Raw genomic sequence first — 27,965 nt, 5'->3', positions numbered from 1 at the left:
TGCCTGCCTCACGCACACACACACTGCACACGCACACGCACGCTTACACGCACACACGTCAGTCACGTCAGTCCCCGCCCCCTCCCGCCCCGCACTACAGCCCCCATCGCACCCCGCGCCGCGCATGCGCGCTTGCCGCCTCTGCCTGCGTCCGGGAAGTGGCGGCGCCGCCGGGACGCCGTACGTTGGCGGGGCCTCGCAGTGCCGTGCCGGTAGCCGCACCGTTCCGCGGCCGTGAGGATTGCTCCGGGCGGGCCGCTGTTATCCCTTGGGCTCCCCGGGGCCTGCGGGCGGAGTGGTCTCCGGCTGTGCGGAGTCTGTCGGCTGTGGAGACGCGGCGGAGGTTGGTGCGGCGGTGCAGTTCCGAGGGGTTTATTTGGGGCTCGGGCTGCCGCTCTCGTTTCTGTGCTTTTGGATCGGGCTCTGCGCCGTGCCGGGCCGCTCCGCGGGTGTGAGCGCCTCTGTTCGCCGTCGGCTCCGTCGCTGGATGCTTTCACCCGCCTCCGGCCGAGTTCCCCGTTTTGGAAGATTCCCGTTGCTTGTGAGGCCATAATGAGGTATGCGTGTGGAACCCGAGGAGAATTGCCCCTGCGTGCTTTGCGGCAGTTGATAAAGGTGCTCTTGTGAATGCAGAACTTCTAGTGAGGCAAAATCCTTGAGAAGTAAGACAAATGCCTTCTGTTCTGTCCCCAGTGCAAAAGTACTGAGGGAAATCATGACTGCTTATCCCCTGAAGCTGAAATGGAGAGCTTTAGAACTATCACTTACGAATTCGTTTTGCTAAACTGATATATTGATTCTTAAATTAATGTACCCTATTGCTAAAAAACGGACCTGGATGGGGCTCGAAGAGCAGGGAGTGAATTGGGTGGTGGGAAACACCACTGAAATGCGCCCAGCCATCACTGAGGTTCCCAGTTGAAGGCTGGCAAATGCTGCAGCACTTGTGCTGGTGCTAAAGGTCAAAGTAAACAAACCTTAATTCGGTCTCCCACGCAGAAGTTGTGTGGCTGGAATAGTTAAAGTTCGTGCTTTGAGAAGTCAGAGTCCTGTTATCATTTGGGGCAGGGTGGCTGTGGGTTTGCTAAGTGGAGCTGGGAGTGTTTTGCTAAAGAAGCATCACTCTTAGCTCTTCATGTGACTTTTGGGTAGGCAGGGTAGTTTTAAAAGCTGAAGGTGATGTGCTGCCAGGCAGGTGGGTGTGTGGCACATCCAGAGCTGTGGGGCTATAGGAGCAGGACACCCAAAGTCCTCTCTGCTTCTGTGCACCACCAGTCCCAGCACAGGGAATATTTCCCCTTTCAAGTGGGGAAGCAAATGTCAGAGCTGTGCCCGTATGCAGCAGGTCTGCGTGCTTTTGCTGGCACGTCCAGAGTCAAAGTATCACTGCCACCCTGGTGTGACAGCAGGCTTTTGTCACCTGCCAGTTTACAGCATCAAATACTGATGGTGGCTAAAGATGCAGTGCTCAATGCGCTGCTTTTCTTCATCTGCTGCTGTGCTTCAAAAAGAGAAGGAAAAAGCAAACTGCTGACTCCCTCCAAAAAACATTTCTTTGTTCTTCTTTCTCTGCTTGTGGCTGCATGAGTATTTGTCAGCAACAACTTTTGGGGGGAAGTGGTGCAGTTCTCTATTTTGAGGCACAGAGCACCTGCTGCAGGTATGCAGCTGCACCATGGGATGGACAGACCTTCCCCGAGCCATGCTCTGACTCAGTCCAGGGAGGGTGTGGATGTGTGGTGTGAAACCTGCCTTAAAATGATCTGGTGGAGGCAAGTGTCAAGTTTGACACCTACAGTTTTGCTGTTTGGAGCAGCAAAATAACCAACCTATGTGCATTGCTGTGACTGATTGCTTTTTGCTGTGAGCGGAGTGTGCTGTTGGTGACCCAGAGCAATTTGTCATTTCTGCATTCCTGGGAAAGTGTTGCTTTCATCTCATAAATGCAGACACGTGGGTGAGTCTGTTCTTTGCTAGATTTTTTTTTTTTTTTTTTTTTAAATTCTGTTTCTTTTTTGAGCTAGCAAGCCATGCGAGCAGGATGGATGGAATACTCTGTGGAGCGTGGGCTCTTCCCCCATCCGGCAGCATTGTCATTCTCCATGCAGATGGCATCCTCCAGTGGAAGCCACCCACAGCTTTGCTGCCTCTTGGGAGCCCTGAACTTTTCTGCTTGGCAGGAAGGAAGCTCATAGCTCCTTATTGACTAGAGTGAAGTGAGCAATCAACAACGTGAGACCTTAGGAGGGAGAAGGTGACTTTATTTTTAAACCCAAATGAATCTTGTTCATTCTCACTTGCGTTCTTGTAGCCAGCTGCTCACCAGCACCGCCACGGAGATTTCCAAATGCTCTGCCTGGCATTCAGACACAAGATAGACATGTCCAGATGGCCTGGACAGAATTCCTTGCAATGGCACAGCAGCACAGGAATGTGAGCTATCAGTACTCCGCCTCTTGGACACAGCTTGGTGACCATGTGTGAGCAGTATCCCTGCTCCTAACATTTGAGAGTGCTGTTAGCACAACCAGCACCTCTTTCTTAAGTGAGTGGTCATCATTTCTAAGTGAGCTGTCAACTGTCAGTCCCCCTCTTCCACCTCCTCACCTTGGAGGTCCTGGTGCCTGGCCAGCTGGGTGGGTTGTGGCTGCCTTGTGACAGCATGTGGGGCACTGGCTGTGAAACCATACATACACGTACAGCTGTGTCTTAACAGCATCTTCATTCTGCCTGTGTTCCCTAATAACTTGTCTGTCACCACTGCTGTCTATGTTTTTGGATGGCTTTGGGTTTGCTGTTTTATATCCCTTGGGGGGCTAACATCATTGGTGATCCTTTGTCTGCATTCTGTCTTTGCTCTGTGAGTGTTAGGATTTAGCTGCTGCCCTTTATGTCCGTATCCGGATGTCTTAAGGCTCCTATCCCATTCTCTTTTTTTTCCCCAAATCATTACATAATGGCTTTCTGCATCTGGCTAGAGTTGTTAGTGATGCAAACTGTCGCTTGTTCTAAGATATATTCTTTGTTTTCCAGCCCCAGAAGCTGCAGGTAGGCATGCTGTGATCCTGTCCTTGGCACAGGCTGCTCCCTCCCTCCTGCTACTTCCATACTTGTTCCTCCCAATTCTTCTCTCAGATCAAGCTTAACAAATTTATTTCTGTGCTTTGCTGGCTTTCATGCATAAAGGATTCTTTTCTGGCTTTGTGTACGTGTATAATGCTGGAAACTCCCTTACCTTACACAGGAGGAGTCAAGGGATTGATCTTGGATGAAAATGGAGTGATCAGATGCAGTGTCTGAAGGCACGGACTCAGATGTGTGAACAATCCAAATCGTTTATTGCAGGTTCTAGCATCCTTTATATACATTCCCACTTTCTCTTTTGTAACTTTCCTGCCTTCCTTTACATGACATCAACAAAACATTCCACAAAGTCACCTCTGGTCTACTCCTAAGTGTGCGTGTAGGCACTGATCCAGTCAGAGTCATGTTCCTTGCCATGTGCTCTTCCTCCCATCAGGATCATTTATCATGCAGCGATCACACATCTCTCCTTTCTCGTGCCGTTTGTCTTGCTCCACAGCTTCTGCTCTGAATATTCTTGAATCCCCACAATCTGAGGCCAGAATGGAGCTGGCATCGTAGCCCTGCATTTAGAGCAGCACAGAGTTTCAGGAACTGCTTGCATAACGTCAGTGTGCACAGGTGCGGTGCTTGGCATACTTCTCAGGTCTGAGCTTGGCTCAGTGCTGATGGATAAGTTTAACACAGACCAGCAGCAGCCTTGGGCTACTTTTACGGACTCTGATTGTGTCTGGAGTTAGAAGCAGAGTCTTCTCAGGAAGCTCTTTCACCACATTTGCAAAAGACGTCGCATTGGCATGTTGTAGGTGGTGGTACCTAATTTGCCCTCGACCAGAGTGTGTTCCCTTTTCTTTAGTCTCCTAAATGCACAGTGAGCATCTTCTGTGAAAGGCTGAGCTTGTGTGGTACGTCTTTGAGGTGTGTTGATTCTGGAACGTCATTCTCAGCTCTGCTGTGCTCTGTGTCTCTCCCTCCAGGTTCCCCAGAAGATGGTGTAAAGCCAGCTGGTGCAGCTGCTGCCTGTGATCTACGTGTGCCCAGACCTCAGGGAAGACCATGGCAGCAGCTCAGGGAGCAGGAAGCAGCTCAGCCGGGCCCCCCGGAGCCCCTGGCTCCATCCCAGGGTACAGCAGCTCCACAGCAGTGGCGGTGTGGGAATGGCAGGATGAGTTTGGCCGGTGGAGGCCATACCGAGGAGATGTGTGCAGGTTCATTGAGCAAGGTTTTCAGGCCTCTCAGCAGAAGGGACGGCGTTCAGGATCAGGGCTTGTCAGCAGCAGCATCTCTTTGGGACATGCGGATGCTAGCTTGGCCCCCTACGTCATCGACATCCCAAGCCTGACACAGTTCCGGCAGGATACAGGTAAGGGAGCTTCCTTCTCATGCCAGCATTTTTGTAAGCCTGCTTGTGTGCTTAAAGAGAAAGCCCTGCAAAGCTCTGCTGACACTGCTGTCACTTGCCGTGTGCTGAGTCTTCTTTCCTGATGCTATGTGCCACCCAAGCAATGTTGGCTGATGAATCTGCAGGGCTGTGCCAGGCAGACAGGGGTGAGAGAAGCCTCATCGTGAGACCTCCGGAGCTCAGAGCTTGTGAGCTAGACTCCTCAGAGCTGGAAACTTTCTGCCTGCCCCCAGCCCGCATCCATTCAAGACCGCTTCACAGAAAGGCCTTTTTGCAATTGAAACCTTCCTGGCTGCATCCCTTGTTCTCTCTGCAACTGGTGTGCCAGCTGCTCTACTTTGGCATGCCATCCTGTGCAAGCTGCTCTGTGAAAGCCTCCTGCCTCTGGCAGAACAATGTAATGCAGCCGCAGAATAGTCCCCCACTGCTGCTGTCCTAGGCCTGCTTGCTCCCTCCCAGGGAGGAAGGGTGGGCTGCTCCTAATTACAGGGCTGAGGTTTAATTTTCATTCTCATTTTCTGAGGTCACTGGGGCTACCGGCTCAGCATGTGCTGATATGGTTCCTGCCCTCTTTTGCTCCAGATGTGTTGAGCAGCTGTAGCTCAGAAAGCAGGGATGGAATGTGTGCTCTTATCTCCAGAAAATCCAGGGAGATTCTACATTACACACCCCTAAATGAATGGAAAATTCTCCGTGCATCAGTTTTCCCCTTTGCCAACACCTTTCCCCTTGCCACAGGACGCAGTCACGTTTAGCACACTGCCTGAGCCTCACACCAGGCTGCAAAGTTGGGCACTGTGCTGGGCTCCTGCCAGCTGAAGCAAGAAATGAGCACTGTCTTGAATCAACTGCAACAAGACAATTCCTACAGGAAAGGGAAGTGGTTGGAGTGGTGAATGCTCATTGCAGCTGCATCCGTGTTTTTATTCTGACTTCACAGTGCTTACCAGTAACCTTGAGATGAGTTTTCCCTAGAAGTGTCTTGAGCGCTGGCAGGATTGGCTCAGCATGGCCTGGAAGCTCTGTTGAGGGCTGTGGCTTCAAGCAACACAGCACAGACCACCAGAGCTAGCATCAGCAGCTGTTTCTTGTTTTCTTCACACTGCACTTGTGCAGGAGCTGTGCAGCTGGTGCTCCATCCAGCACCTGGGCAGCAGGCCCTCCCTCACCAGAATGCCATCCGTTGCCAGGACACATCCCAGCTGGGTGAGGTTGAGATCTCAGCCTGTAGAGGTTGATTACCTGTGAGAGGCCGAATGATGTGTCTCAGTGCAACTGGGACATCCATCTTCACGTGTGCAGGTGTCTTGTATCTCTTTAGTCTTTTGTGAAAGACCTCAAAGCATCTAGCTATATTGTCTGTTGCAGGATGCTTTGGGTTTAGTCATCTCAGGGGAAACGGCACAGTACAGTTTTGGAAATGATGCTGGATGACGTGATGTCCTCTTTCTGTGGATGAGGTTTGTGGTGGTATTTTAACAACAAAAAGGCTCATTCTACTTTGGAGCTCTCCTGCAGAGTTTCCCACTGATTCGGAGGGATGCTGATCAGAGCAGCCAGGTCTGTGAGCCTCCTTACGTGGGTAACTGTTCCTATGCACTGTTTGTGTGACTGTTGAGAATGCTCTCATATCCCTTTTTGTGGCCCACTTCTAAGGAAGACTTTCTGCAGGGCTCTGCCTTAAACACGAGCCTTTCTAAGGAAGCAGCCAGCTGACCTTTGTCATCTGCTGGAGAAAAGAATCTCTGCAGGAAACATCCCCATGAAAAATCTTTAAACAGGGCAAAAAATAGGCTGTTGTATTCTGCTCATTAGCTATTAGACAGACAAATAGCTCTTCAAAGGAAGCCAGGGAGAATAACAGGAAGCCAGTGTTAATGGGACTAGCATCTCTACCAACAGGGAGTGACAGCTGTGCAGGGGGATCTTGTGGGCAGGATTAGCCGCAGGCTTCAGCTGCTGCTTTGGGTAGATTAGCTGGAAGTGAATGTGAGGCAGCAGCAGGAGTTGTCCTCCTGCCACAGCTGTTTGCCCACTCGGAAGACAAATGCCAGCTTCCATGCCAGCTTCCCTGCCAGCCTGGGGGAAGGGGACCTTTTCCAGGGGCACGTGCCTCCTGTTACTGACTCTTAAAATCTCCTCTCACCACTGCAGTTTAGGGATCTTAAAATTGCACATCACTTGCAAACACCCGAAGTCTTCCCTGTGCTGCTTTTAGCTTCAGACCTGCCATTGGAGCAGGGACTGCCTTGCTGATTTCTTACCTGTGTGTCCTGCTTGGCTTTCCAGCACCTTCTTTTACCTGTGCTGGTCTCTTCTCTGCTGGGAGCAGGTTCCCAGCATCCATCTCTAAATGCAGGGCTTCTCTCACCATGTTGGTCCCAATCTGATCTCATCCTTCTTCCCTCTGCTCAGATCTTCCCCAGTGTCTGTTGAGAACATAGATTTGTGCACTCAGTCTTTCTAAAACCTGGCAGGAGTTGATTGCTGAATGGAAGCACTCGTTGCTTGAGTATACTCTTGGCTGTGTTCTCTGCTTTCCCATGTCAGACACTGATTCCTGGCTGGGGAAGGTCAGCTTGGTTCTGTTGACACCTTCCGCCCTGGCTTTTGCCAGAGCAAAGCCTTATCCCACAGGAGTCTCTGGGTTTTTTGGCTGAGCCATCCTACAGGGCAGGTATGGAATTTGACAGGGTCTCATGGTCTGGCCACCAAAGCACTCGGGCAGAAACCACCAATGCTGCTTACAGAGAAGCCTGAGAGTGCAGCAGGAGCAGAGTAATGACTTCCGTGCTGTTGGCAGAGCTGCAGCACAGGTTGCCCTCTGATGCAGGTGGTGTGGAGTCCCACAGAGCCACGAGAACATCCTGGGGCGGTTCTCAGCAGGGCTGAAGTGCAGATACTTGTTTGTTGACATGCTCTTTCACCTCTTTCTTGGAGTTCAGGGTCAGAGTCCTGGCAACTGCTTTAAAGGCTTTGTTGGTTTTGTTTTTTTTTTTTTTCCCTCTTGGTGCTGTTCTCTGAACTCCTTTATGTTAACAGCTCTTTGCATTCCTGTTCCTCACCACCTGCCTGCGTTCCCAGACTTGCCCCAGGGTATTCCCAGCTTCTCTTAGTGCAGTGGGCTGCTGAGGTTTTTTCCCACTGCGAGCAGTTTGGCCCAGCTGCAGGAGCCTATTTTTGCAGAGGTTTGAGCTTCTGTCCTGTTAGGTGGCTCACTTCCTTCTCAGGAGGTTTTTTGCTTTAAAAAAGCAACTGAGCAAGATCCCCTTGGAGAGCCTGGCTTCTGGGGGGTTGAGCTCCTGCTGTTGCTGTTGAGGAGCCCTACGACAACAGCATGTCTGCTTTCAGTGCTCTTCCTTTATGTGAGCAGCTGTTCTCTGCAGCTTCTAAATGACTTTGCTGGTTTTCTGTGCTCATCTTGCGGCAGTCAGGAACTGAGAGAAGCTGGGCCTGTCCTTCCCTCTGTGAAGCCCCTGTCCTGCCCTCATGGGACTCCTCTCATGGGAGGAGAGTTGCCCAGGCCTTTGTGCAGCAGAGGGAAGTGGGCCTTCAGCCCCAGCAGCACTGTCTGTAGGTGCTGCGTCTCTATAGTTACTCTGTTGTTGAGGATGTGGGAGGTTTTTACCAGATCTGTGCCTCAGCCTGAATTTTATTTATTTATTTTTTAAGTCAGTGAGGCATCTGTGATTGCTGCTCCTTCGCACCTGGGTGTGTTGGTCTCCGCATCCTCTCTCCTTCCTTCCCTTCCCACCCTTCTTCCTTTTGAACCTGTTGCCAGCCCTCAATCAGATTTGGCCGGGGGACAGGGATCTCCAAGGTGTTCTGTTTCTCTGAGCTCTGTGAGCAAAACCACCTTTATTGGGATGAGAAAGTCTATTAGTGCTCTTCATTAAGCACCGCAGATCAGTGTAGAAACGCATCACTGAAGCCGGTCCACTTCTCTGATCTCAAAGTGCTTTTTTTCCCCCTCTTTCCTACCAGGGACGATGCGGGCAGTCCGCAGGCACCTCTTTCCCAGGGACTCAGCAGCCGAGCAGGGCATCGTCTGGGAGTGGCAGAACGATGAACGTGGCTGGTTCCCCTATGAGATGAACGTCTGCGTGTTCCTGGAGCAAGCCCACGCCTCCAACCACCAGCGGGTGGACCTCGGCCCCTTAGGCTACAACTATGAGGTCGACCTGGTGGCTCAAGTGCAGACCAACAAGACCACGAGGTTCTGCCGCAGTGTTCGGAGGCGGGTGGACAATCCGTACCCCGTGACGGCCGCCCTGACTCTGCTTCACACGGGGACGGGTTGCTCGTGCCAGCAGTGCTGGCTGAACGGTGGGACTGGCCCCATCACCACGCGGTTCCGGCACTCCATGACAAACTTCCCCAATTCCTCTGCTGCACCTCAGGTTTCTGGAAGGACGACGTCAGTGAGTTCTTCCAGCATCGGCTTTGTGCCCTATAACAAACCCGCTTTGTCTGGAGCGAGGTCAACACCGCGACTCAATGCGCAGAGCAGCTGGGCTTTGCCCCAGGCTGGAGGTGCTGTGGGCCCCAGCACAGGACTGTCCACTTCGAATGGAGTCAGGTACAGACCCCGACTCACCTTCAAATGCTGTGTGTGTGTGCCAGAGACCTGCTGTGCTCAGGTCTCTCTTGTTTAGGAGCCTCTCTTTGCTAAGCTCTTCTCCCTAAAAGAAGGCAGATTTCTGGTGTCTGATGGATAAGGAGGTTTCCTTTCTGCTTTCCCTTGCTTTTTTCCCCACTTGAAATTTTATCCCTGTCAACCAGGAAAGCCACATTGAACCACTGGAGGAAGAGGTCAGGTTGAGATAACTGCAGGCATGGGGAAACGTAAGGTGGCATTTTGAGGGAAATAACAAGTGATGAATGCAAAGGAGACTTACAAGCATTCCTTTTTAGTTCAAAATATGCTTCAGTTCTCCTCAAGCCTTGCAGGTGCTGCAGGATGAATGGAAAGCAGCATCCTGTGGGCTCACTGTCCTGCCCTCTTCTCTTCTGTTCACAAGCTGCTTAGCCTGGCCACAGTCAGTTATCCCTGGGGCTGAAGCAGGCAGAGTCAATGTCTCCTTCACAAAGTGGAGCACTTTCCTCTGTCTTCTTGCAGGGTTGATCTCTATGAAACCCGAACCAAGCAAGATACTCATAGCTTTCACTGCATATGGGATGTATTGTAAGCTGGTCTTCCATGGCCTGTCTTCTTTCCAAGAGCTGATGATAATACATGCACTGAGCATCTTCCAGCTGCAGTCACTTTGAACTGAGGGTTGTGTAAGGACTGTTTGACTGCTCCTTCGGTCATTGTGTAGAGCAGTATATGCTCTGTGCTTAATCATCTCAAGCGTCACTGTGAGCATCTGAGTAATTAGAGGCAAACTTGCCAGAGTTGCTTTACCTGTCCATGTCAGCCCAGGTAAAGGCATAGATAAGAGATCAGAAGGGCGGAGAAAGCATGCTGTGCTCCATGCAATTAGCAGAGAGTTTTGAAGTTTGTATCTTAAGCAGGACTTAAGTCTTTCACGCTTTGCTGAACCTCTCTCCTTGGAGATGTTCATAGTCTTTTGACATTACCTTTCCAAGGGCTCTGTCCTTTCCCCTGACCAGACAGATGAATGCACATGGGGCAGTCTGTCTTCCACTGCAGTAAATTGTGTGAAAGGGCTTCTTTGAACACCAGCTGACAGCCCAGGATGGCTTTTCCCCTTCCTTCCCATGTGGTGAGTTGGAAATAGTGCAGGGTTGGGGTAATTGCTCTTGGCTGGGGTTCTGTTCCCAGGCTCGTGAAGCCCATGTTCCAGCAGAAAATACCCTCATTTCTGCCAATTAAGGGAAACCTGAGTAGCATGGACTAACAATGCGTTTCATTTAACTCCTAAGCCCACAGCATTCCTCAGTTATTGAATCCACTGTGTTCCCTGTCTTTCCCCTCAGCTTAGCTCTGTGGATTAGTTCCTCTGCATCTCTAGTGAGGCTTTTGTGGTTGCAAGGATGAGGTGCTAATTATGCTGCGCTCGTTATCCCAGGAAGGGCTTGTGTGTCTTTGATTGTCTTAGCTGCACCACGCAATTCCTCCTTCAGCTGCTCCCTCCCTGTGGCCATCACTGCAGCTTGCACAAACATCCACCAACAAATGGAGCCTGTGACAGAGCAGTGTGTGCTGCAGGGAAGGGAGTGGTGGCACAGGGATTCTCTGGTGTCTAATAAAGGTTGTGTTGTGTGCACTGCACAGCCTTTTACCCTGCAGCACACACCCCTGGCAGACGTTTACAGAGCTTGCAGGGAGTCCAGCTCCTGCTTTGCTGGAGCTGAGCTGTAACTGACAGCTCAAAAGTTACTGGAGACTGAAAGGCAGTGCAGTTATGTACACCCAGTTACACGCACCCAATTTTGTAGGTAATGAAGCTAAAAATGGCAGCACTGAAGAAATCCTCTCTCTTGTAGGGCTGAGAAAGGTGTAATTCATCCTGAAGAACTGCCCAGCTCTCTGTGTGGCAGTGACAGCTACTCCCAGTGCACAGGCAGGGCTCACCCCAGTGCAGGTTGGTGGTAGCATGGGCACATTGCAGCCTTTGTGGTATCAGTGGCAGAGGAATGTTACCTGCTTGCTGCAGGGATGGAGCTCAGGGTAGAGCTCGGGCACTGCATACTGCAGATTTCATTTCCCCGTGCTCTCAAGAGGATCAAAGTCTCTGGAAAACAGGAGTGTTGGCTGAAGCAAGCCAAGGCATAAGTAGATGTTAATATTCTTGGCTCTGCTCTAATGTATGAAATAAATGTGGGCAGGTTATTTTGCTTCTTGGTGCCTTAGTTTCCTCCCATGCTGTAAATATAGCAAATCCAGCCTCCTTGCAAACTACACTGAGAGCCACAGATGGAGTGTGCTGTGGCAAGGGCTGCGTGTGGAGAACAGAAGGCAGCACTGCCTCCAGCAATTTTCCATCCCTGGGTGAAACCATGCTGGGAAGCATCCTGTGCTGCAGCCCCAGATCTTCCCATGCGCTCAGGAGGTGCAGACCAGGGAGCACTTAGAGATTTCAGGCACCGACTTTCAGCTGCTGCAGGCACAGCTTTGGCTCAGAGATGCAGGCAACAGCTGGGAATCTCTGGGCAGCAGAGGTGTGGGAACAGGCGCACCCAGTCGGAGGCAAGGCACAAGATGTGCTACACAGCCATAGCAATATCCTTCTTCGTTACCTCCTTCCTCCTCCAAAAAAAAAACCCCACCTCAGGCCCAACGTAAGCTCAGAGTTGCGTTTCTGCACCTTTTTTAGCATGGCAACTTCCTCCTACGCACTGCGGCTTCGGATCTGCCCAGGCGGCAGCGGTGTGAGTTTCCCTTGGTTTCATCAGCCTCTTGTCTGGGACTTCTGCAGGTTTCTGCACGTGGCAGCCCTGCCCCTGTGTTCACAGGCATAGGTTAGCACATCTTCAGGCTGAGTCTGAGTGTTTGTAGTCCATGTGAAATAAAAATTTAGTTTCTACGTCATCGGTTTAATTGGCTTAAAGCCTTCCTGCAGTCGAAGCTAACACACTTTGCCTTTACTGTGCATCTCGAGGGCTCTTCTCATTTCACAGAAGCTCTGGATCCGGGGTGATTTGACAGGACCTTGCAACGTAGGAAAGAAAAGAGAGAATCCTTTTGCCATCTTCCCAAAGTGCTCGTCATCCCCCTCCCCGATCAGCTCTGGCTTTCCTTTCCTTGAATCCTCAGCTCTGCTGTGTTCTTCCTTTCCATGGGGAAGGGGAGATGGAAGCACCCAGGTGGCTGCAGCACTTTGGGCACAAAGCTGCTTGCTGTCACAGATCAGGAATGGACACTGCAGTGTCATGGGCTGCTTTCTGGTGGGAGAAGATGGGGGAGCATTGGGAGAGAAAAATAAGAAGGAACTGTGATGAAGGAGCAAAATTGGGGAACAAAGAGGTCGTGAAGAGGGTCACAGTAACTGACTAAGAGCCCTTTGAAGTTGAAAGGAGGATTTCCACTGTGGTCAGAGAGGTTTGAACTGGGCTGCAGTGAGAACAATTGGTTGCATCATTTGAAAACGTTGCAACATTAGGGGCAACGAAGGGGAAAACACAGAAATGGAAGGGAACTTCTGGAGTGTGGAGGACCCTTTAAAGGTCTGGAGGCTGCCAGCACCACACTGAGACCCAGGGTTCCCTCAGGGCATACAGGAACCTGCTCCAAACACAGCAGGCAGGAAAACAGCAAGGTAGAGATGTGTTACTGCTGCAAGAAGGGGAGGTAAGCATTTGTCACTGCTGGATCTTAGCAGGGCTGCAGAGAGGGACTGCTGTCTGTGATGCTATGTTGAGTACAGCAGGAAGTTTTGCATCCCAGCTGGAGAGAACTAGGTTCTCAGAGGCAGAAGGTGGCTTTGGGAACTGATAACGGCCTTCCTAAAGTGGTGGCCAGGTGTAACTGGGCTGGTTTGGGGAGGTTGTCATCTAAGTGCCTTGTGTAGTGACTGCAACTGCTGCCCGTGGGCTGTTGTGCCTGTGTGCCATCTAAGGCAAAGCCCACAGGTGACTTCTCTGTGCCAGCATGGTGGGCTTCAAGCTGGGGTCCAGCTTGCTCCTAGCAATCCCCTCAGCTTCTATGCTGCTGCTTTCCTTTCCATCTCCTGCTGCCAGCTGAACAACTACCCACATTTCCTAAACTGCTTAAGGTTCTGTTGCCACACTGAGAAACACTACCAAAGCAAGCTAGGAATCTGAAAGGGATGCGTGGTGTCCACTGTCCCTTAGCTTCTAAGGTAAAGCCAGTGCCAAACTCTTTTAAGCCTCTTTCAGTTTTTCTCCCCTTGTTCATACATTTTACAGTACCCTCAAAGACAACAACCATCAGAACCCTGCTTTATAAAGGGGTGGGCTCCCTAAGTATGGCTGCTGGGCCATGGGATGGATGGATGGGTGGGTGGGTACGTGGATGGGTCTCACCTGGGTAATTAAAGCCTGTTAAAATATCTAGGGCTGTGTGCTGCTGCAGCTCATTTGGCTCTCACTTACCTGACTGTTGATCTGCACTGTTACATTTTTCTCTTTCTTGTTCTCTTTAGTGCTCTAAATCTTCCAGTCAGGATGTCCAAGCCCAGCAAACTGAACCAAGCCTTGGCAGGTAATGATCTTATTTTGCTTTATCTACTTTGTTCTTAGGGTTATGTGAGTGCTTCCTCTGGCACTTACTTTCCCTTTTAGCCTTTAGGGAAACTGATTTGTGCTTAGTGGTGAAAAAGTTGTAGTCCAAAAATCCAAATAGCAGAAAGAGAGAGAACAGGTTGGACTTTAGCAATTGTTTTTTCTCAGTAGAGCTTGTTGTAAGGCTTTGTTCCTATCCTAGCTGAGGTGAGGGTTTGATGTTGGTTAGCATGGATCAACACTCTCCTAATGTAAAAGCAGGATGCCAGCTGGTGTGCAGTCAGTCTTGGGGTAGGAGAGATGAGCTCCGGACTTGTCTAAGAAGCTCTGCTTCTGAACTGTAGTTTAGAGACAGGCTATGAGCTATCAGGACCAGTGGGTGTATTCAGATTTTAGGTGCAAATTTTTCAGCTAGGAGGGAGCACCTGGGCCAGGCTGTGTGCTGCTGGCAATTGCTGCTTGTTTGTTTTTTTTTCTCCTTGTTCCTTCCTTAGAGGAGGAAGGCTGTAGTGCGGGCTGCTGTGTGGAATTATTTTGTGTATTTTTATTACAAAAACTCAATCCCTTTGCTTAAAAAGGGTTGTAATGCGTTGCCTTAAGGAAAGGAAGAAACAGAAGTTAAATCGGTTGCTGTCTCCTGTGGCAACACAATGCAGGCTGGCTTGTTATCATTGAAACCTGTGAATCTGATCCTAAATATACCCAAGGAGTGCATTTGAGAAGGATGAAAGTGCCAGTTTTCAGTGCTGCTTTTCAGAGTAGATTTGCCTGTGGAACACGAAATGGCGTTGCCTTGAAAATGGCAGCTCTTTAGCTTTCAGCAAGCGCTTGAAATCTGAGTGCTAGAACTTGATGGTGGTGTTCTGCCTTGGTTGGCTGCAGCTGTGAGGACTGCAGTGTGACAGGAGTGCAGGTTTTGCCCTGGTGATCCCCTAGCACTGATGTTTCTGGTCATCCAGTTTTAATGCTGTGGTGAGGATTGTGCCTTGTAGATCTCCAGAGCCAAATGGGCACCGCATAAAGTTAAATACAGGTGTGCTGACAGCTTGTAGCCCCTCCAGCTCCCTGCTAATAGATCAGGCTTTGTGGAAGTGAGATGTAGAGCAGAGCTCCACTCTGTCTGGGAGGATGACCTGTGAGCAGGGCTCACTGTGAGAGCTTTGAGTTTCATCTCCTGGCTATTAGCCCTGACTGTAATTAGTTACTTAATCACATAAGGGTAAATACAGCAAAGGACTGACAAGCCCGACTGAATCCAGGCTGTTAATAGTGTTATCTGTGACCTTGTTCTACATATGCAAATTGTCCCCTGTTAGTTTGAAAGGTCTCCAGATCCCTGGGAGGCAGCAAGCAGGAGGTCTGAGTGGCTGCAGGGTGCAGTGTGGTGTAGGCTGGGCTGAGTGGGCACTGCAAAAGCAGCCAAGGGCAAGCATCTCCTTTGGGTCCTCTGTAGCCTATGGCTGTGATCAGACCTGGGATGCTCTGAGGGGTCAGGGAGGGGAGAAATCCAAAGCTCTGAATCAGCAGATAACGGGGGATCCTGCTGCTGATAGTGAGAAGGTGGGCTTTGGTGGTGTGATGAATGCCTGGGATCTTAGTGAGGAATTCATAACACTGCAGCTCCGCAGCTCCAGAAATCATGAAGCTGACTTTGAGACCCTGTTCTGTTTTTTCCTCATTTTCTGCTACTTTAATATTTTTGAGATATGGAAAATCTGTCATTTAATCTATCTTTCCGCTCTTGGTATTTGGTTAGCACAGAGAAATGCCTAAATATCAGTCTCAGCAAACCATTAAAGCACAGTGTTGGTGTTTGAGCTGTGACTGGCTGGGTGTGCTGGGTTGGCAGTGAGTAAGCAGCTGGTTGGTGCTCTGTGTATTATGTAAGGGTGTTTTCCCCATGCTAATATTCTGCATAAGATATTAAAAAGTGCCTTATTTACATAGGAGGCTGAGAAGAGCTGGTGGATGTCGTCAGAGCTGCAACAAAAATAACTTTACCCCTTGGAGTTGTAACATAGTGCTCGTGGCCACAGAGATACTTTGAGCAAGAGAAAAGAGGGAGGGGTATGTGTGCTGGTGTGTGTGCTGCTTGCACATACACATACACACACACTTGGCAGGTACACGTTTCCACATGAGGCTGGGATCACTTGCTGATTGCTCTTGTGGGAGGATTGTTGGATGCTGAGATTTCCAGCCTTGTATCAGCACTCTGAAGGAGGAATTGTTCTGCTGTTTGAGATAAGCCAAAAGAACAACATAGCACAGGAGCAGCCCCATTCTGAATGCTCTCTTGGTTTGCATCTGTCAGAAGAGAGGATTCGCCGTGCGTCTCTGTGAGGGCAGCAGAAGGTAGAAATAGAAAACAATCTTTTCTTGCCAATTTAGGGTTGGGAGAACGCTGAACTGGGGGTAGCTCTCCTGGTCCCATGCTTAACCTGTGCTCTGTGTGCACATGGACCTGCAGTTGCTTTTGCAACTCGTGAAACGAGAGTTCCTAGAATAAGTACTTGGTTGCTTTACAGTGATTCACAGTGCTGGTAGGCAACTTTGGCTAAGTTGTTCAAGGTACTGGAAGGGCCATGTTAGGGGGTAACTGAACTTAGATGGGATTCTGTGTCTTGTTCTTCACTTGGTTTCTGACACGGAGTCTGAAGTCAGTTTCCCAGCCTCTGCTTTCATCTTGTTCTCTTTTTTCTTTTGCAGCAGACTGCGCATGTTAGTTAGCAAACTGGTATTGATCTCCTCAACAGAGCATTAATTTTGTATTTGCATATCAGTCAGATGTGTGTGGGTGGTGACAATCCCTGCTGGTCTTTGGACTTCTCATCAAATGTCACCCTCTGCAATCAGTGTAATCACAATGCTGAGAAATGAGCGTTTGAGACAGCCTAACCACTTCCCTCCTTTGCACCAGGCTGGGAAATGGCATTTCGTGACTCTGGTGGGGTCAGGCAGTTTGAGATTCACAGCCTCAGAGACCCAACGCAGAGCCTGGTGCAAGCAGGTGGCAGCTCTGCAGCTGCTGGGCTTCAGCTACTCAGCTTTGCTCACTGCCTCCAAAAGCAAGTAGCTTTTGTTAGGGGAATGCTTAAGCTGTTGTTCAAGGCATCCTGGAGGCTGAAGGACTGCTGGTGTAGCGTGGGGCTGGGAGCATGCAACAGTCTGTGACTTGCAGGAAGCTGTGACATGTGTGGATGTGATGTTCAGTCACTGCTCATGCTGTTCCCTTGATGCTTGTGCTGAGAACAGCCCGATGCTGGTGCTGGGGTGAGGTCACTGACTCAGTGCCTGTGCTATAAAGATCCTCTCTGTCCCTGCAGCTCCTGGGTGTGGGAGGGGGTGGTTCTGTAAAGCTGGCTCCGCAAAGGCAGTGCCTAACAGGGTTCCTGGCTTGGGATTGCCTGTTTCCATGTGTGCTGGGGGATATATAGTGCATGGGGCAGCCTGGCCCTTCCTTGGGCAGTCCTGTACAAATGACTGACTGCGGCTCATATCCCATCTTGTGAAATGCTTTCTGCCTAAAAGTCTTTGGTCCTTATGTGCTGTTTAGTAAAAGCATCTAACTCTTGCATCGTGGAAGACTTAACAGTGTGGAATGTGTGTTGTACTTGGACCTTATGTGAAGCTGGTACAAAACACGGCTGGGGCTGCATGGGGACTGGTTCTGCTTGCGGGGCATTTACATGGGCTTTGTGCAGGGGATTTCTATTGCACTTCAGGCAGGAAGTAGCCTTAATGCTTGCACTTGGTTGGTGTTTCCATTGTAACTCATCTTCAGTGCTGTGTGGGCTGGTACCTTCTTTTGTCCTGAGTGATGCATTTGCTTTTCTGTCTTCCCAACTCAGCTGAATATGGGCTTGAAAAACAGAAGCCTTGGTAACTTCAGCTTCGGCCATGAGCTATGCACAGATCTGGGGATGCTGGCAAGCATTTCCTTTGCATTAGGATGTGGTTTAGCACAGACAGCTGTCACAGAAGCGCTGCCTTTGGGCTGTCTGCTGTGTCTGCAGCCATGAATGGTTTTTGACCGCGGCAGGGGGAATTCTCTTCTTGAGAATGCCATGCAGGTGTATGGAATATGAGTTTTAAAGCAGTGTGTCACCTTAGGAATGTTCTGCCTTCAACAGGCTTGAATTTCCCAGGCAAACATCATACTCCATCAGCATGATCAGTCCCGTGGCTCTGTGCGTGCTGCTCTTAACTTCAGGGAATGGCTGTCCTTGTGAATGAGTCGCTGCCTTAATAATCTGTGTGCAGTGAATGCAGCAGTCCTGGTGCTGGCTGGGGCAGGGAGGGTGAGCAGTCTCAGGCTCAAAGTGTTGAACAGGGCTGCTCTGTGCTCAGCCCAGGCTGTGCAGGCAACACCAGGCCCCCAGGGTCAGCGCTGCCTCCAGGGCTTTGCATTAAGCAGACTCAGAATGCCTGAGAGCCCTAAAGCCAAAGCTTTAGGGAAGCTGGAGAATGCCCACATCTCCCTACTTTGGTTTGCTGCCCAGCTTCTTCCTTCTGATGGCCTCTGGATCCTGTCTTTGTGCTGCCTGCAGTCCTGCTGCCTGCCAGGTGTTTTATGTTTGATGAATCAAGGGCCTGGGTTTGGTTTTGTTCTATATTTTTTTCTTAATTTTCTTTGAAAGTTTGAAGGTTTTTTTTAATGAATGTGTCTCCCCGTTGTTTCCCTCCTGCATGTGGATCTCGTACCTGCTGTAGGCATGACGGCTATTCTGATGTCAGCCGCTGGACTCCCCGTGCACCTCACCTGTGTGCCGCAAGCTGCCAGCACCCATAAAGCCACTAAAAAACACAGCTCAGTTAAGGAGGGGAGGAAAGTGTCCAAGAAAGGTAGTTCCTGCTCAAACTGATATCTGCTTCCATCTCCTCCTCTTTATCTCTCTGCACTTGTTCTACCTCCCTCTTTACCTCTTGTCTCTCCCCTGAACCCTGTTGGCTCTTCTGGTTTGGCTCGTGATGCTCATCCTGCCAAGGATGAAGCAGTGTGTGGTCTCTGACAGGCTGTACAACAAGGTGAGAAGGCAAACCCCGTCCTGTGGAAGCACTGCTTGTTTCCATCAGTCACTAGATCTGGAGCAGTGCAGTTGCTCTCTGTGCATGACTGATTTCTGCAGGTTCCCCTGAACCCTTGGGCTCTGGCACTTATCCATGTGCTGTCTCAGGGAAGGTCTCCTTGTGAGCTGTGCCCATGGCTGAGTCACAAGGTGAGGAGGATCGTGCAGCCAAGCAGGTCTCTGAGTCATGTAGGGCATTCAGGGCCAAACTGAGATGGGTTTTTCTCCACTCCTGTCTGAGATGGAAGGTAGTAGAACCTCTCTGGTGGCTGCGTGGCGGCCGGTAGGGCTGGGTCGCTCCCTGCTGAGATGAGCTCTACAATGCTACTGCCCTGCAGTGCTGCTGGCATCCTGCACCCTCTGTCTTGAAGGCTCTAGGTATCTGCTGTGGAGTGTGGTTCTCATGGTGTGCGATTTCCATGGAACTGCTGGAGTGAGTGTCATAAAATATCCTAATTTGGAAGGGACCCATAAGGGTCATCGTGTCCTGGGGTGGGCAGCCAGCTTCTGCCTGCAGATAAGCAGAAGGAGCTGCAGGTTCACAGCTCTGCCTGACATGGGTGCCCAGCATGGAAGTGTCTGCGTTTAGGAGCAGGAAGAACCTCATGGCAGTGGTGGGGAGGCACCTGGCTGTGTTGGAGCTTGCTGGTGTTTGGTTCTGAAAGCCAGCACACGCAGTGAGGGAGCTCAGCAGGGAGATGTGGGCAAACCCCCTCCGAAGGGGGACACTGAACAGACATTTAATGTGGAAGGAGATGCCTTGCAGAACCGTGTTACATATAGAACTGCGGGGAGGAGAAGGAAATGGTAGCAATGAGAGACATTACGTGTGGAGTAGGATGTGTGGGAGGGGGAGGAGGAAGCAGGGGGAAAAGTAGGGAAGAGCAGGAGATGTGAACATGAGAGCTGGAGGAGGAGAACTGAGCAGAGGCAGAGCTGGAGGGACTGGTGCAGCATTCCTCAGCACTTGCCCTGTGCTGCACCCCGTGTGCTGTGCAGCAGGAGCTAATGATAAGTAGTGCTGCAGAGTTTTGTACACTGCAGCAAGGTGTGGCAGCAGTCCTGGTCTTCTCACGTTCCCTCTCAGTAGAGGGGTGGCTGCAGTGCTGTGAGGTGTCCCACCGCCGCCCTGCTGCTCCAGCACTGCGTCTTTCTCCATCAGTTTGATGTAGCACCCAGCAGTAGATGCAGCACCCAGCAGCACACACACGTTGCCTGCTGGGGTTGTTTCTTCCCACCCTAACAGTTGGGCAGGGGCTGCTGAGCGCTGCCTTCACACAGCCAGGCTCCTGCTTGCCTTGGGACTCGCACTGTGGGTATGGCACAGGGTAGCTGTGGGAGCTGTGCCCGGTGCTGCTCTGGAGAACTATGGCTGCCAGCTCCCTGCTGTGGCTCAGCAATGCCACCTGGTGGGACCAGGGAACCTCCAGCCTGAGGGGTAGAGAGGGGATGTGAGCAGAAGGAGCTGTGTCTGTGACGTGAGCGCAGTGCGGCTCCTTCCATCTGGCATAGCAGGATTCGATCCAACCATTTTGCTCAGGATGTGCTGCAGAGGAGATGCTTTGCCAGCTCTGCTGCTTCCAGTGCTCATCCAGGGGAAGGGGGTGCCCCTCTCTGTTCCAAAACAAGATGCAGTAAGCTAGAAAGCAGGACGTCCTTTGCTGGGGGCAGGGAGGCTGTACCTGCAGAGTGTTGAGCATATGACTGCTGCATGAGGAAGGTCTTGGTGCCCCAGGAGCAAGCTGTGCCTGTGCAACACTCCTATGGCCAAGGAGTGCTGTCCTGTAGTGACAGTAATGAGCTTGACTTTGTCAGACTGTTCTGTTCTCTTTCTTATAAACCCTGAAGCTATAATAGGCAGACACAGGTCCATTTTGTGCCCTGAATTTCTGCATCTCCGCACCTCTTCAGATTTTTCTCTCCTTAAGAGCTCCAGCAAGAGCTGTGCATCCAGGTGCAGGCACATCAGTGCGAGTGCCAGCAACTGGTACTAAGATAGATGGTGTGGGTGCAGTGTGCCCCTGCTATTCCTTCCTCTAAGCTCCAGTCCTTCCTCTTGGGTGCAGCAGAAACATGGCAGCATTTAGCCTGCTGGCACACCCTGCCCTTTGCTGTGGCACTGTCCCAAATCTCAAAGCTAGCTCTGCTACAAGAAAGTGCCCTAGAGGGCTCTGTGCTTTGGCCTCACAGCCCTGGTGGGGTGCTTTGAAAAATGCCTTAACACTGAACCTGTAGCTGCACACCGGTCTGGGTAAGGTGGTGTTGACAGAACTGCATCCAACTTTCTGGGAAGCTGGGTTATGCTCAACAAAGGCACTAATTAGTCAAGACTTGTTAATGGTATTGCTCTTTGGCAGTGATGTCTCTGGCACAGGCCAACACTGTGCTGCATGTCTGGGGGAAACCCACTGCTGGGCAGGCAGTGAGCTGCCAGTAGTAGCCTGCAGCTCCCAGCCATGGGTGTTGGGTGACTGTGCAAGGCATTTGCTGGAAACGACCTGTCTGAACCTGTGTGCTGCTCACTGCATGGCTCTGCTGGGGACAGGAGGGAGGTGTCAGTGCTGCAAGCAGTTAGTTGCTGAGTGAGGATTCAAAACACATCTGTGAAATGTTGCCTTTGGAAAGCCTTCGCTTCAGCAGGTGGCTTATTATCTACGGGGAGGAAGGGGAAGCATTAAGGAAAATCATTATTCCTTTTGGTAAATGAAAGGCTGGTAAACATTCCTTCACATCCTGGATAGATCAATAGCACAGCGTTAGGCCAGCTGGTGGTAAAATTTCAATAAGCATTGAAAATGCAATAGCAGAATTGACCAGTCCTCTATTAATCTTGAAAACCATGGAGCCTAAGCAGGCTTTGATCCCAGGGGATGGCTAGAACAAAAGCTTGGAAGCAAATGCTTCCACAGAGCAAATGGTGCAGTACGTGAGTGATTCCGGTGCGGAAATGTGGCTCGTGCCACAGCTGCTGGTTGGGCAGGCTGCTGCTCTGCTCTGGGGCATGGCAAGGTGAATAGCTCTAAAGCTGCTAAATCTGTCATGCAGGTGAGCTGAGTGTTGGGCCAGGTGCTGGGCAGGCACTGCTGCTGGTTGGACACGTGCTCTGCTTGCTTCCCTTGCTGTCTGTACCACCTTGTCCATGCATCTTTTTGGCGTTGCTCTCTCTAGCCTGTAGCTAGAGGAAATGAGAAGGTGGGTCACCTTGAAGAGACACCTGAAAACCAGCCAAGACACAGGAGGACTTTTGATCAGCCTGGTGGGCAGCATGGGACCCTCAGGATCACAGTCACTGTGATCAGTACTTAAGGAAGAGGATGGACTTACAGTGGGTAGCAGCCTGCTCTGTGTGCATCTCCTCTCCAAAACTTGCAGAGCAGAAGCTGAAACCTCCTGCTGCCCTGTGACAGTCTCTTGCAGTTACCAACCAGAGCCCACGTCCAGCTGCCACACGTGAGCAGTGCCACGCTGTGTTTGTCAGCTGGAGCCTGGGGCAGGGACGTCACAGCACCCTGCTGGGGCAGATTTGGCCACAGGAGGTGGTGGGCTGAGCTGAGGATGAGCAGAGGCAGTTCAGGCAGATAGCATCCCTGTGCCACTGTTTCTGGCTGGCGCACTGTTTTGATCCACTGCACGTGAGCAGGGTCCCAGCAGAGAGGACAACACAACAGTGCTCCCCATGAGGTCAGGATGAGGTCTTGAGGCAGCTCCTGGCTTTGCTGAGCTCTTATCCTGAATGCTGGAAGGTGGAGGCTCACTCAGGCTCCTGTTTGTTTCCTGCTCTTGTTGTGGCAGCCATTGGAAATGCTCTTCCAAGGAATTTTGGCATGCTCCTGAAGTGGAAAACTGTTGTTTCCAAGTTCCTGTGTTTGACTTAATGTTTAGTGTGTCCTCTTAGCACCTTCCTGGCTCAGGGGCTCCAGGGCAGTAATCTCTCAGCCCCACTGTGCCTGAGCCATCGCGCATCTCCTGCCTGGCTCAGAGGAGCATCCTCTCCCATAACAGGCTTATTGTGCTTTTTGTGCTCAGTCATACCTTCCTGCTGCTCACGCTGCCAGATACCATGTGTTTCAGAATGGCTGGGAATCCCCATCTTAAAATAACTTATCTTAATGACTGTGCCTTCATCTTGGAGGGTCTAGCACGCAGTTCATCCTTAGCAAAATGACTCTCCACCCACGTTAGCTCATTGCCTCATCTCTTGCGTTGCCCTGGATCTAGCTCTGCAATGAAGAGGTGCATTCTTCCTGTCTGCATCTTGCCCATCTCTGCCAGTGGCATTCAGAGGAATCAGTCTCCTGCCTGATCCAGGTCTGTGCCAACTGACAGATCTCTGCCAGTTTCATGCTGGCTTTGGCATGTGAGCAGTCCTTCCTGTCTGCTTTACGTGTTTGGCTCTACCATGAGAAGTGGTTATCTGGAAAACAGAACCCACAGTTCATTGAGGGAGTGTTGGAGTACAGCTTTCTTGCAAGCCCCAGGGTAACAGCACTGGTGCTCGTGGCTGTCCAACCCCTGTTAGAATTTGTCTGCCCCAGGACAGAGGAGAGCAGCCCTCGCTGGTGCATCTCATCCTTCATCTCCCCAGAAGCAGGCTTGGAGCAGAGCAGGAAGGGTGAGGAGCCCCCTGTGCCAAGTGACAGGTCTCATTTTGCCTCCTGCCGGCTGCAGCCCTAACATCACTTGTACAAATGTTTCCTTTTGCAGGCTGGTGGAGGAGCCTGGCTGCCTCTGTGATGGGCCTGATGATGGGTAAGGAGCTCCAGCTGGGTGCAGTGCAGGTGTGCAATGCCCGCTGGCTGGATCCGGGCCTGGCCAGGCAGTGCAGTTCCCAGCAAGGGTTGGCTGGGAGCTGAGTGACAGCTGATGCTGTTAGCCCTAAGCAGACCAGAGTTTTGTGTGATGTCTGGTGCTTAATCCTGTAACACTTCAGAGGGGATGGGGCATGTGCTTGCCGTGCTTTGGTAAGTAAACTCCTCCCTTGGCAGAAGAGGTTTATGCTCAGGGAAATGTCAATGTCTTGTACTGCAAATAGGGCACCTGTTATAAAACTCTTTTTGTTCTGTGTATCTTTTGACTTGCGTTGTGTTTTACTATATTTGAGTGTGTGAGAACTCAAAAGAAAAGCCACTGTTTTGTGTTAAAGATGCAAGGCTAATCCTGCTGTACTCAAGATAAGGTCTGCTGCTCAGTATATGGCTAGGTTTCTACTGAAGTGGCCAGCTGCAGGGTTTGGCAGTGTCTTAGTCCTGGTATGAGAAGGTTCCTTGTCAGCTGAGTGGTGTGGGAATGCCTTTTCTCCTTTAATAGCCTATGACAGAATTCTTTCCCACTGAGTCTATTATGTCCTCGAGTTGAGTTGGAGTGTAGCTGCACAAAGAGTTCAGCTGGGACAGTCTGACATTACTTGGGATACATAGGGGCACCCAGAGCACAGCAGCAGCAGGTGGTTCCCCAGAGTGTGCTGCACAGGGTGCAGACATCCACTGCTACGTGGCATTTCCCATCCTCTTAATGGGAAACCTGTGAGCACGCAGAGGTTCGTGCTTGTGGATTCTCCCATCTGCAGCACTCAGTCCCAGCTCTAGCAGCTCCTGGCAGGGGGAACTTTTGCAGGGCTTCTGTGGATTGGCTGGAGCAGCCTTTTCTCTCCTTTCTAACCCATACCTTTCTCCTTGGCATGCTGGCCAGTTACTGGCTGTCACCCTGCAGTGCCTGTATACCTCACGGGATGTCTGATGTCTTTCTCCTCTCTCCTTGTGCAGCAGCACCAACCGACCCAGAAGCAGTGGTGAAGAAGTACCTGGTGGAGGTGAAGGGCACTCCTGCAGATGAGGTGAGGGGTTGTGGGGGTGTACACAAAAGCTGTCTAGCTGCTCTGTAAGGTGCCACATGGTGGCCTTCTCCTTGCTGTCTTGTACTCCAGGACTGTATCATCTGCATGGAGAAGCTGGCCTCTCCTTCAGGTTACAGTGATGCTTGTGAGTGCAGAACAATCAAGCCAGAGATGGTCGGTCGCCTGACGAACTGCCAGCACTCCTTCCACATGCTCTGTGTGCTGGCCATGTACTCCAATGGAAACAAGGTACTGAGTCAGTCCATCCCCACCGGGTCCCGTGTGCTTTGTGTCTGGGTGTTGCACTGCAGAGCTCTTGACACATGCTTCTCTCCCCGCAGGATGGCAGCTTGCAGTGCCCCTCTTGTAAGACCATCTATGGAGAGAAAACTGGTACTCAGCCCAAAGGCAAAATGGAAGTCTCCACTTTCCCTCAATCCCTCCCTGGCCACAGGGACTGTGGGACAATCCAGATCGTGTACCACATCAGCAGAGGCATTCAGGTGAGCATGGCTTGCTCCTGGGAATAGCTGCAGCCTGCTGGCAGAAGCTGTGAGAGCCTCCCTCCCACAAAAGTACAGGGCACCAACATGCTGCCTGCAGGCAGCCCATTGCTGAGCAGCCTGCCAAAGATGCCATTCTTCTTCAGGCCATGTGGAAAAGCTGTGGAATGGGATTTTCTGCCACCAGAATTCACATAATCTGAAGAGCTGGCTTTACCTGTATCCCAGCATGAGGTGCCTCCTGGAGGACCCATGATGTATCATGTCCCATAGGAACCTGTCACATCCCTCCTACAATTAGCAGTGCTCTGCTGCTTTCACATGAAGAGCTGCCTTGATAATAAGACTGCCAAATCTCCTGCTTATCCCAAATTTTGCTGCCATCTGAGGATGAAAGTGCCAAATATGTCTTATCTGTTGCAGGGCCCTGAGCACCCCAACCCAGGGATGCCTTACACAGCAAGAGGCTTTCCTCGCTATTGCTTCCTACCAGACAATGAGAAAGGCAGAAAGGTAAGGTGTTGTGTGATGGGTTTTCCTACTGGGACACCAGATAAACAGCAGGGGGATACACCAGTGGTTGGAAGGGCTCTTGTTTCCTTGGTTTCCTGCTACAGCAGGGATTTAGGTTGTTAAGCTTCTGGCAAGCAGCTTTCATGGCTTTAGCTGCTGAAGGACAGTTCTGACTTTTTTTTTTCCCTTCCCATCTTTCCCCACCCAGGTCCTGGAGCTTCTGAAAGTGGCCTGGAACAGGCGCTTGATTTTCACAGTGGGCACCTCCAGCACCACTGGTGAGAGCAACACGGTGGTGTGGAATGAGATCCACCACAAAACAGAGATGGACACAAACCTGAGCGGCCACGGCTACCCTGACCCCAACTACCTGGACAATGTGCTGGCAGAGCTGGCTGCCCAGGGCGTCACCGAAGACTGCCTCAGAAAATGAGTGGTGTCGATGGGCTCAGCTGGGCTGTGGGTGGGGCCCACCCAGTGCACTTATTCCTGTTGCCTTAAGTTCCTGTGTCTGACCATCTGTCACACTAAGCAATAACACTGTCATGTGGGAGTGCTGTGTACTCTGTACAGTCTCTTTTTTTTTTTTTTTTTTCTTCTGGAGGGAAGCTGTTTTTGTAGAAAGCGTGACTGTATGTCCAGGTAGGGTTGGTGTCTGCAGCTAGGAGAGTGGTGGGGAGGTGACAGGGCCCCTTGTGAAGGCAGGACCCCAGCCCTGGTGCTGTCTGGGGTGACAGGAGTGTCTCTTCCGTAAGAGCACTTGGAAAGAGGAGGGCCTCCCTCCTTCTCATTGCAGCTCCTTCTGAGCAAAGCTTCCTGCCCCTGTAGCAGATGCCTGTATCTCTTGGTTGCAATAAACACTTCATTTCCCTGGAGAGCTGCTGCTTTGCCTTCATCCTGCTCAGGGTTCCTCCCGTCTGCGTTCCCCCTCTGAGGGACCAGCCTGCTCTGTGGAGCTGGTGTCACTTGATCCAGCCAGGAGAAGGGAGGGAAAGCTCAGTTCTGCTGAAGGACCGCAGCTCTCTGCAGGGGCAGGATGCCATGTGCTGAGTCTGGGAGCTTGGCTTGCTGTTTCACCCCTGCCTCCCCACTCCTGGAAGCAGCAGCAGCAGTTCTGGAGCTGTGCCTTAGCCCTGTGGCCAGCTGCTGGGCTTTTGTGCCTGATGCAGCTCTGTGCTGTTGGCATGGTGTGGTGCTGCAGGGAGTGCTGGTGCCACCGGGTGGTGACAGGCCTTCTGCTTCCCTCTTGCTGCTGCCTGCAGTGATGCTCCTCTCTATGCAGCCTCCCTCTGTCATGCCCATACAAAAATGAAAGGGTTTTTGGAGTCATTGAGGGCTGGGGGCTTGTACCCAGTGTCCTTTTTGTCCTTGCACCCCTTGCTTAACCCTCTGAACATCAGTTACCACCCTCTGCTACACGCAGGCTTTATGGAGAGAATGATTGCTGGCTTTGTTTGGGATGCTGCCAAAACAGGGTGTTCTTTTGAGCTAGCTGTGGTTTGCAGGGCTTTGTGGAAAGATATTCTTCTGCCCTGTTTGCAAAAGGGAGGTTTCTAGTTTACAGCTCAGCTTTCTATCCCCTGCTGACGTCCCAGGGAGCAAACAAGAGTGCTGAAGTGAAAATTCTCTACGCAAAGCAAGAATTTCCTGCTGAGTGTGGTTGGAGTGAGCACTCCTGTATGTCTGTCAGCTGCAGGCTCCCCACCTCGGGGCTGTCTGGGGCTGGGTGCTGCATTGTCAGCCTGACTCACATGATGTCACCCCGCCGAGCACTGGGGGCATCCCCAACAGCAGCTGCTGGTGTGGCTTTCACCCTGGGAAGTGGGCTGCTGCCGTGCCTCAGTTTCCCCAGCCCCAGCAGAGGGAGACTGACTGCAGCTGTGCCTGGTTCTCCTCTCCCCAGCTGGTCTGTGTAATCCATGGATGTCCAACCTGTTGGCTTGCCTGGGCTGTGTTGAATGAAGAGAAATTCCTCTGGGCCTAATACAAAATATATAATTGAGTTAATGTATGTAAGTAACAAAACTTATTTTTGTATATATATATATAATGTTAAAATGTAAAAAGCCAGCAACAAAACCATAAGGTTAGCAGGATGTCTGGCCTTGTTTCCAGTGGAAATGGTTGCAATTTTCATTGGGCTCTCAAGGTGTTTGTCAGAGTTTTGATGAAATGTTGCTCTTCTTGTGCTTCACCCTTGAAAACAGGCGCTCACAGATGTACCCAGCTCTCTGATCTGTGGAGATCTCTCTGCAATTAGCAGCTCCTCCCATTTCAGTATCACCAGGAAGCTTGCACAGAACACCTTCTAGTCCCAGTGCAGGGAGGCTGGCTGCAGCTGTGCTAGGTTTTCCCCTCCCCAGCAGGACTGTATAATCTCTGGATGCCCCATTTCCACTTAATCTGAAGGA

At 51.1% G+C, this 27,965-nt stretch overlaps 1 protein-coding gene across 8 annotated transcripts; it reads left to right on the top strand.

Moving 5' to 3' along the window:
• Positions 1-113: 113 nt before the first annotated feature.
• On the top strand, positions 114-26,107 carry DTX2 (deltex E3 ubiquitin ligase 2). Of its 8 annotated transcripts, XM_010721777.4 has the most exons (13): positions 114-557; positions 2,025-2,254; positions 3,245-3,345; positions 4,062-4,447; positions 8,471-9,065; positions 13,558-13,616; positions 18,350-18,481; positions 23,410-23,454; positions 24,468-24,538; positions 24,629-24,787; positions 24,880-25,041; positions 25,465-25,554; positions 25,763-26,107. In XM_010721777.4, the coding sequence occupies exons 4-13, from the start codon at positions 4,141-4,143 to the stop codon at positions 25,985-25,987; spliced, it is 1,845 nt and encodes a 614-aa protein (XP_010720079.2). In that variant the 5' UTR covers positions 114-557; positions 2,025-2,254; positions 3,245-3,345; positions 4,062-4,140; the 3' UTR covers positions 25,988-26,107. The 8 variants fall into 8 exon arrangements, with proteins under 8 accessions (XP_010720079.2, XP_010720080.2, XP_085097164.1 ...); XM_010721778.4 differs by lacking the exon at positions 2,025-2,254; XM_085241038.1 differs by lacking the exon at positions 3,245-3,345.
• Positions 26,108-27,965: the final 1,858 nt, after the last annotated feature.

Source organism: Meleagris gallopavo, chromosome 21 (genome assembly GCF_905368555.1).
Source record: "Meleagris gallopavo chromosome 21, MGAL_WU_HG_1.1, whole genome shotgun sequence".
Classification (NCBI taxonomy): Eukaryota; Metazoa; Chordata; class Aves; order Galliformes; family Phasianidae; genus Meleagris; species Meleagris gallopavo.
This window is presented reverse-complemented; position numbering and strand designations above follow the sequence as displayed.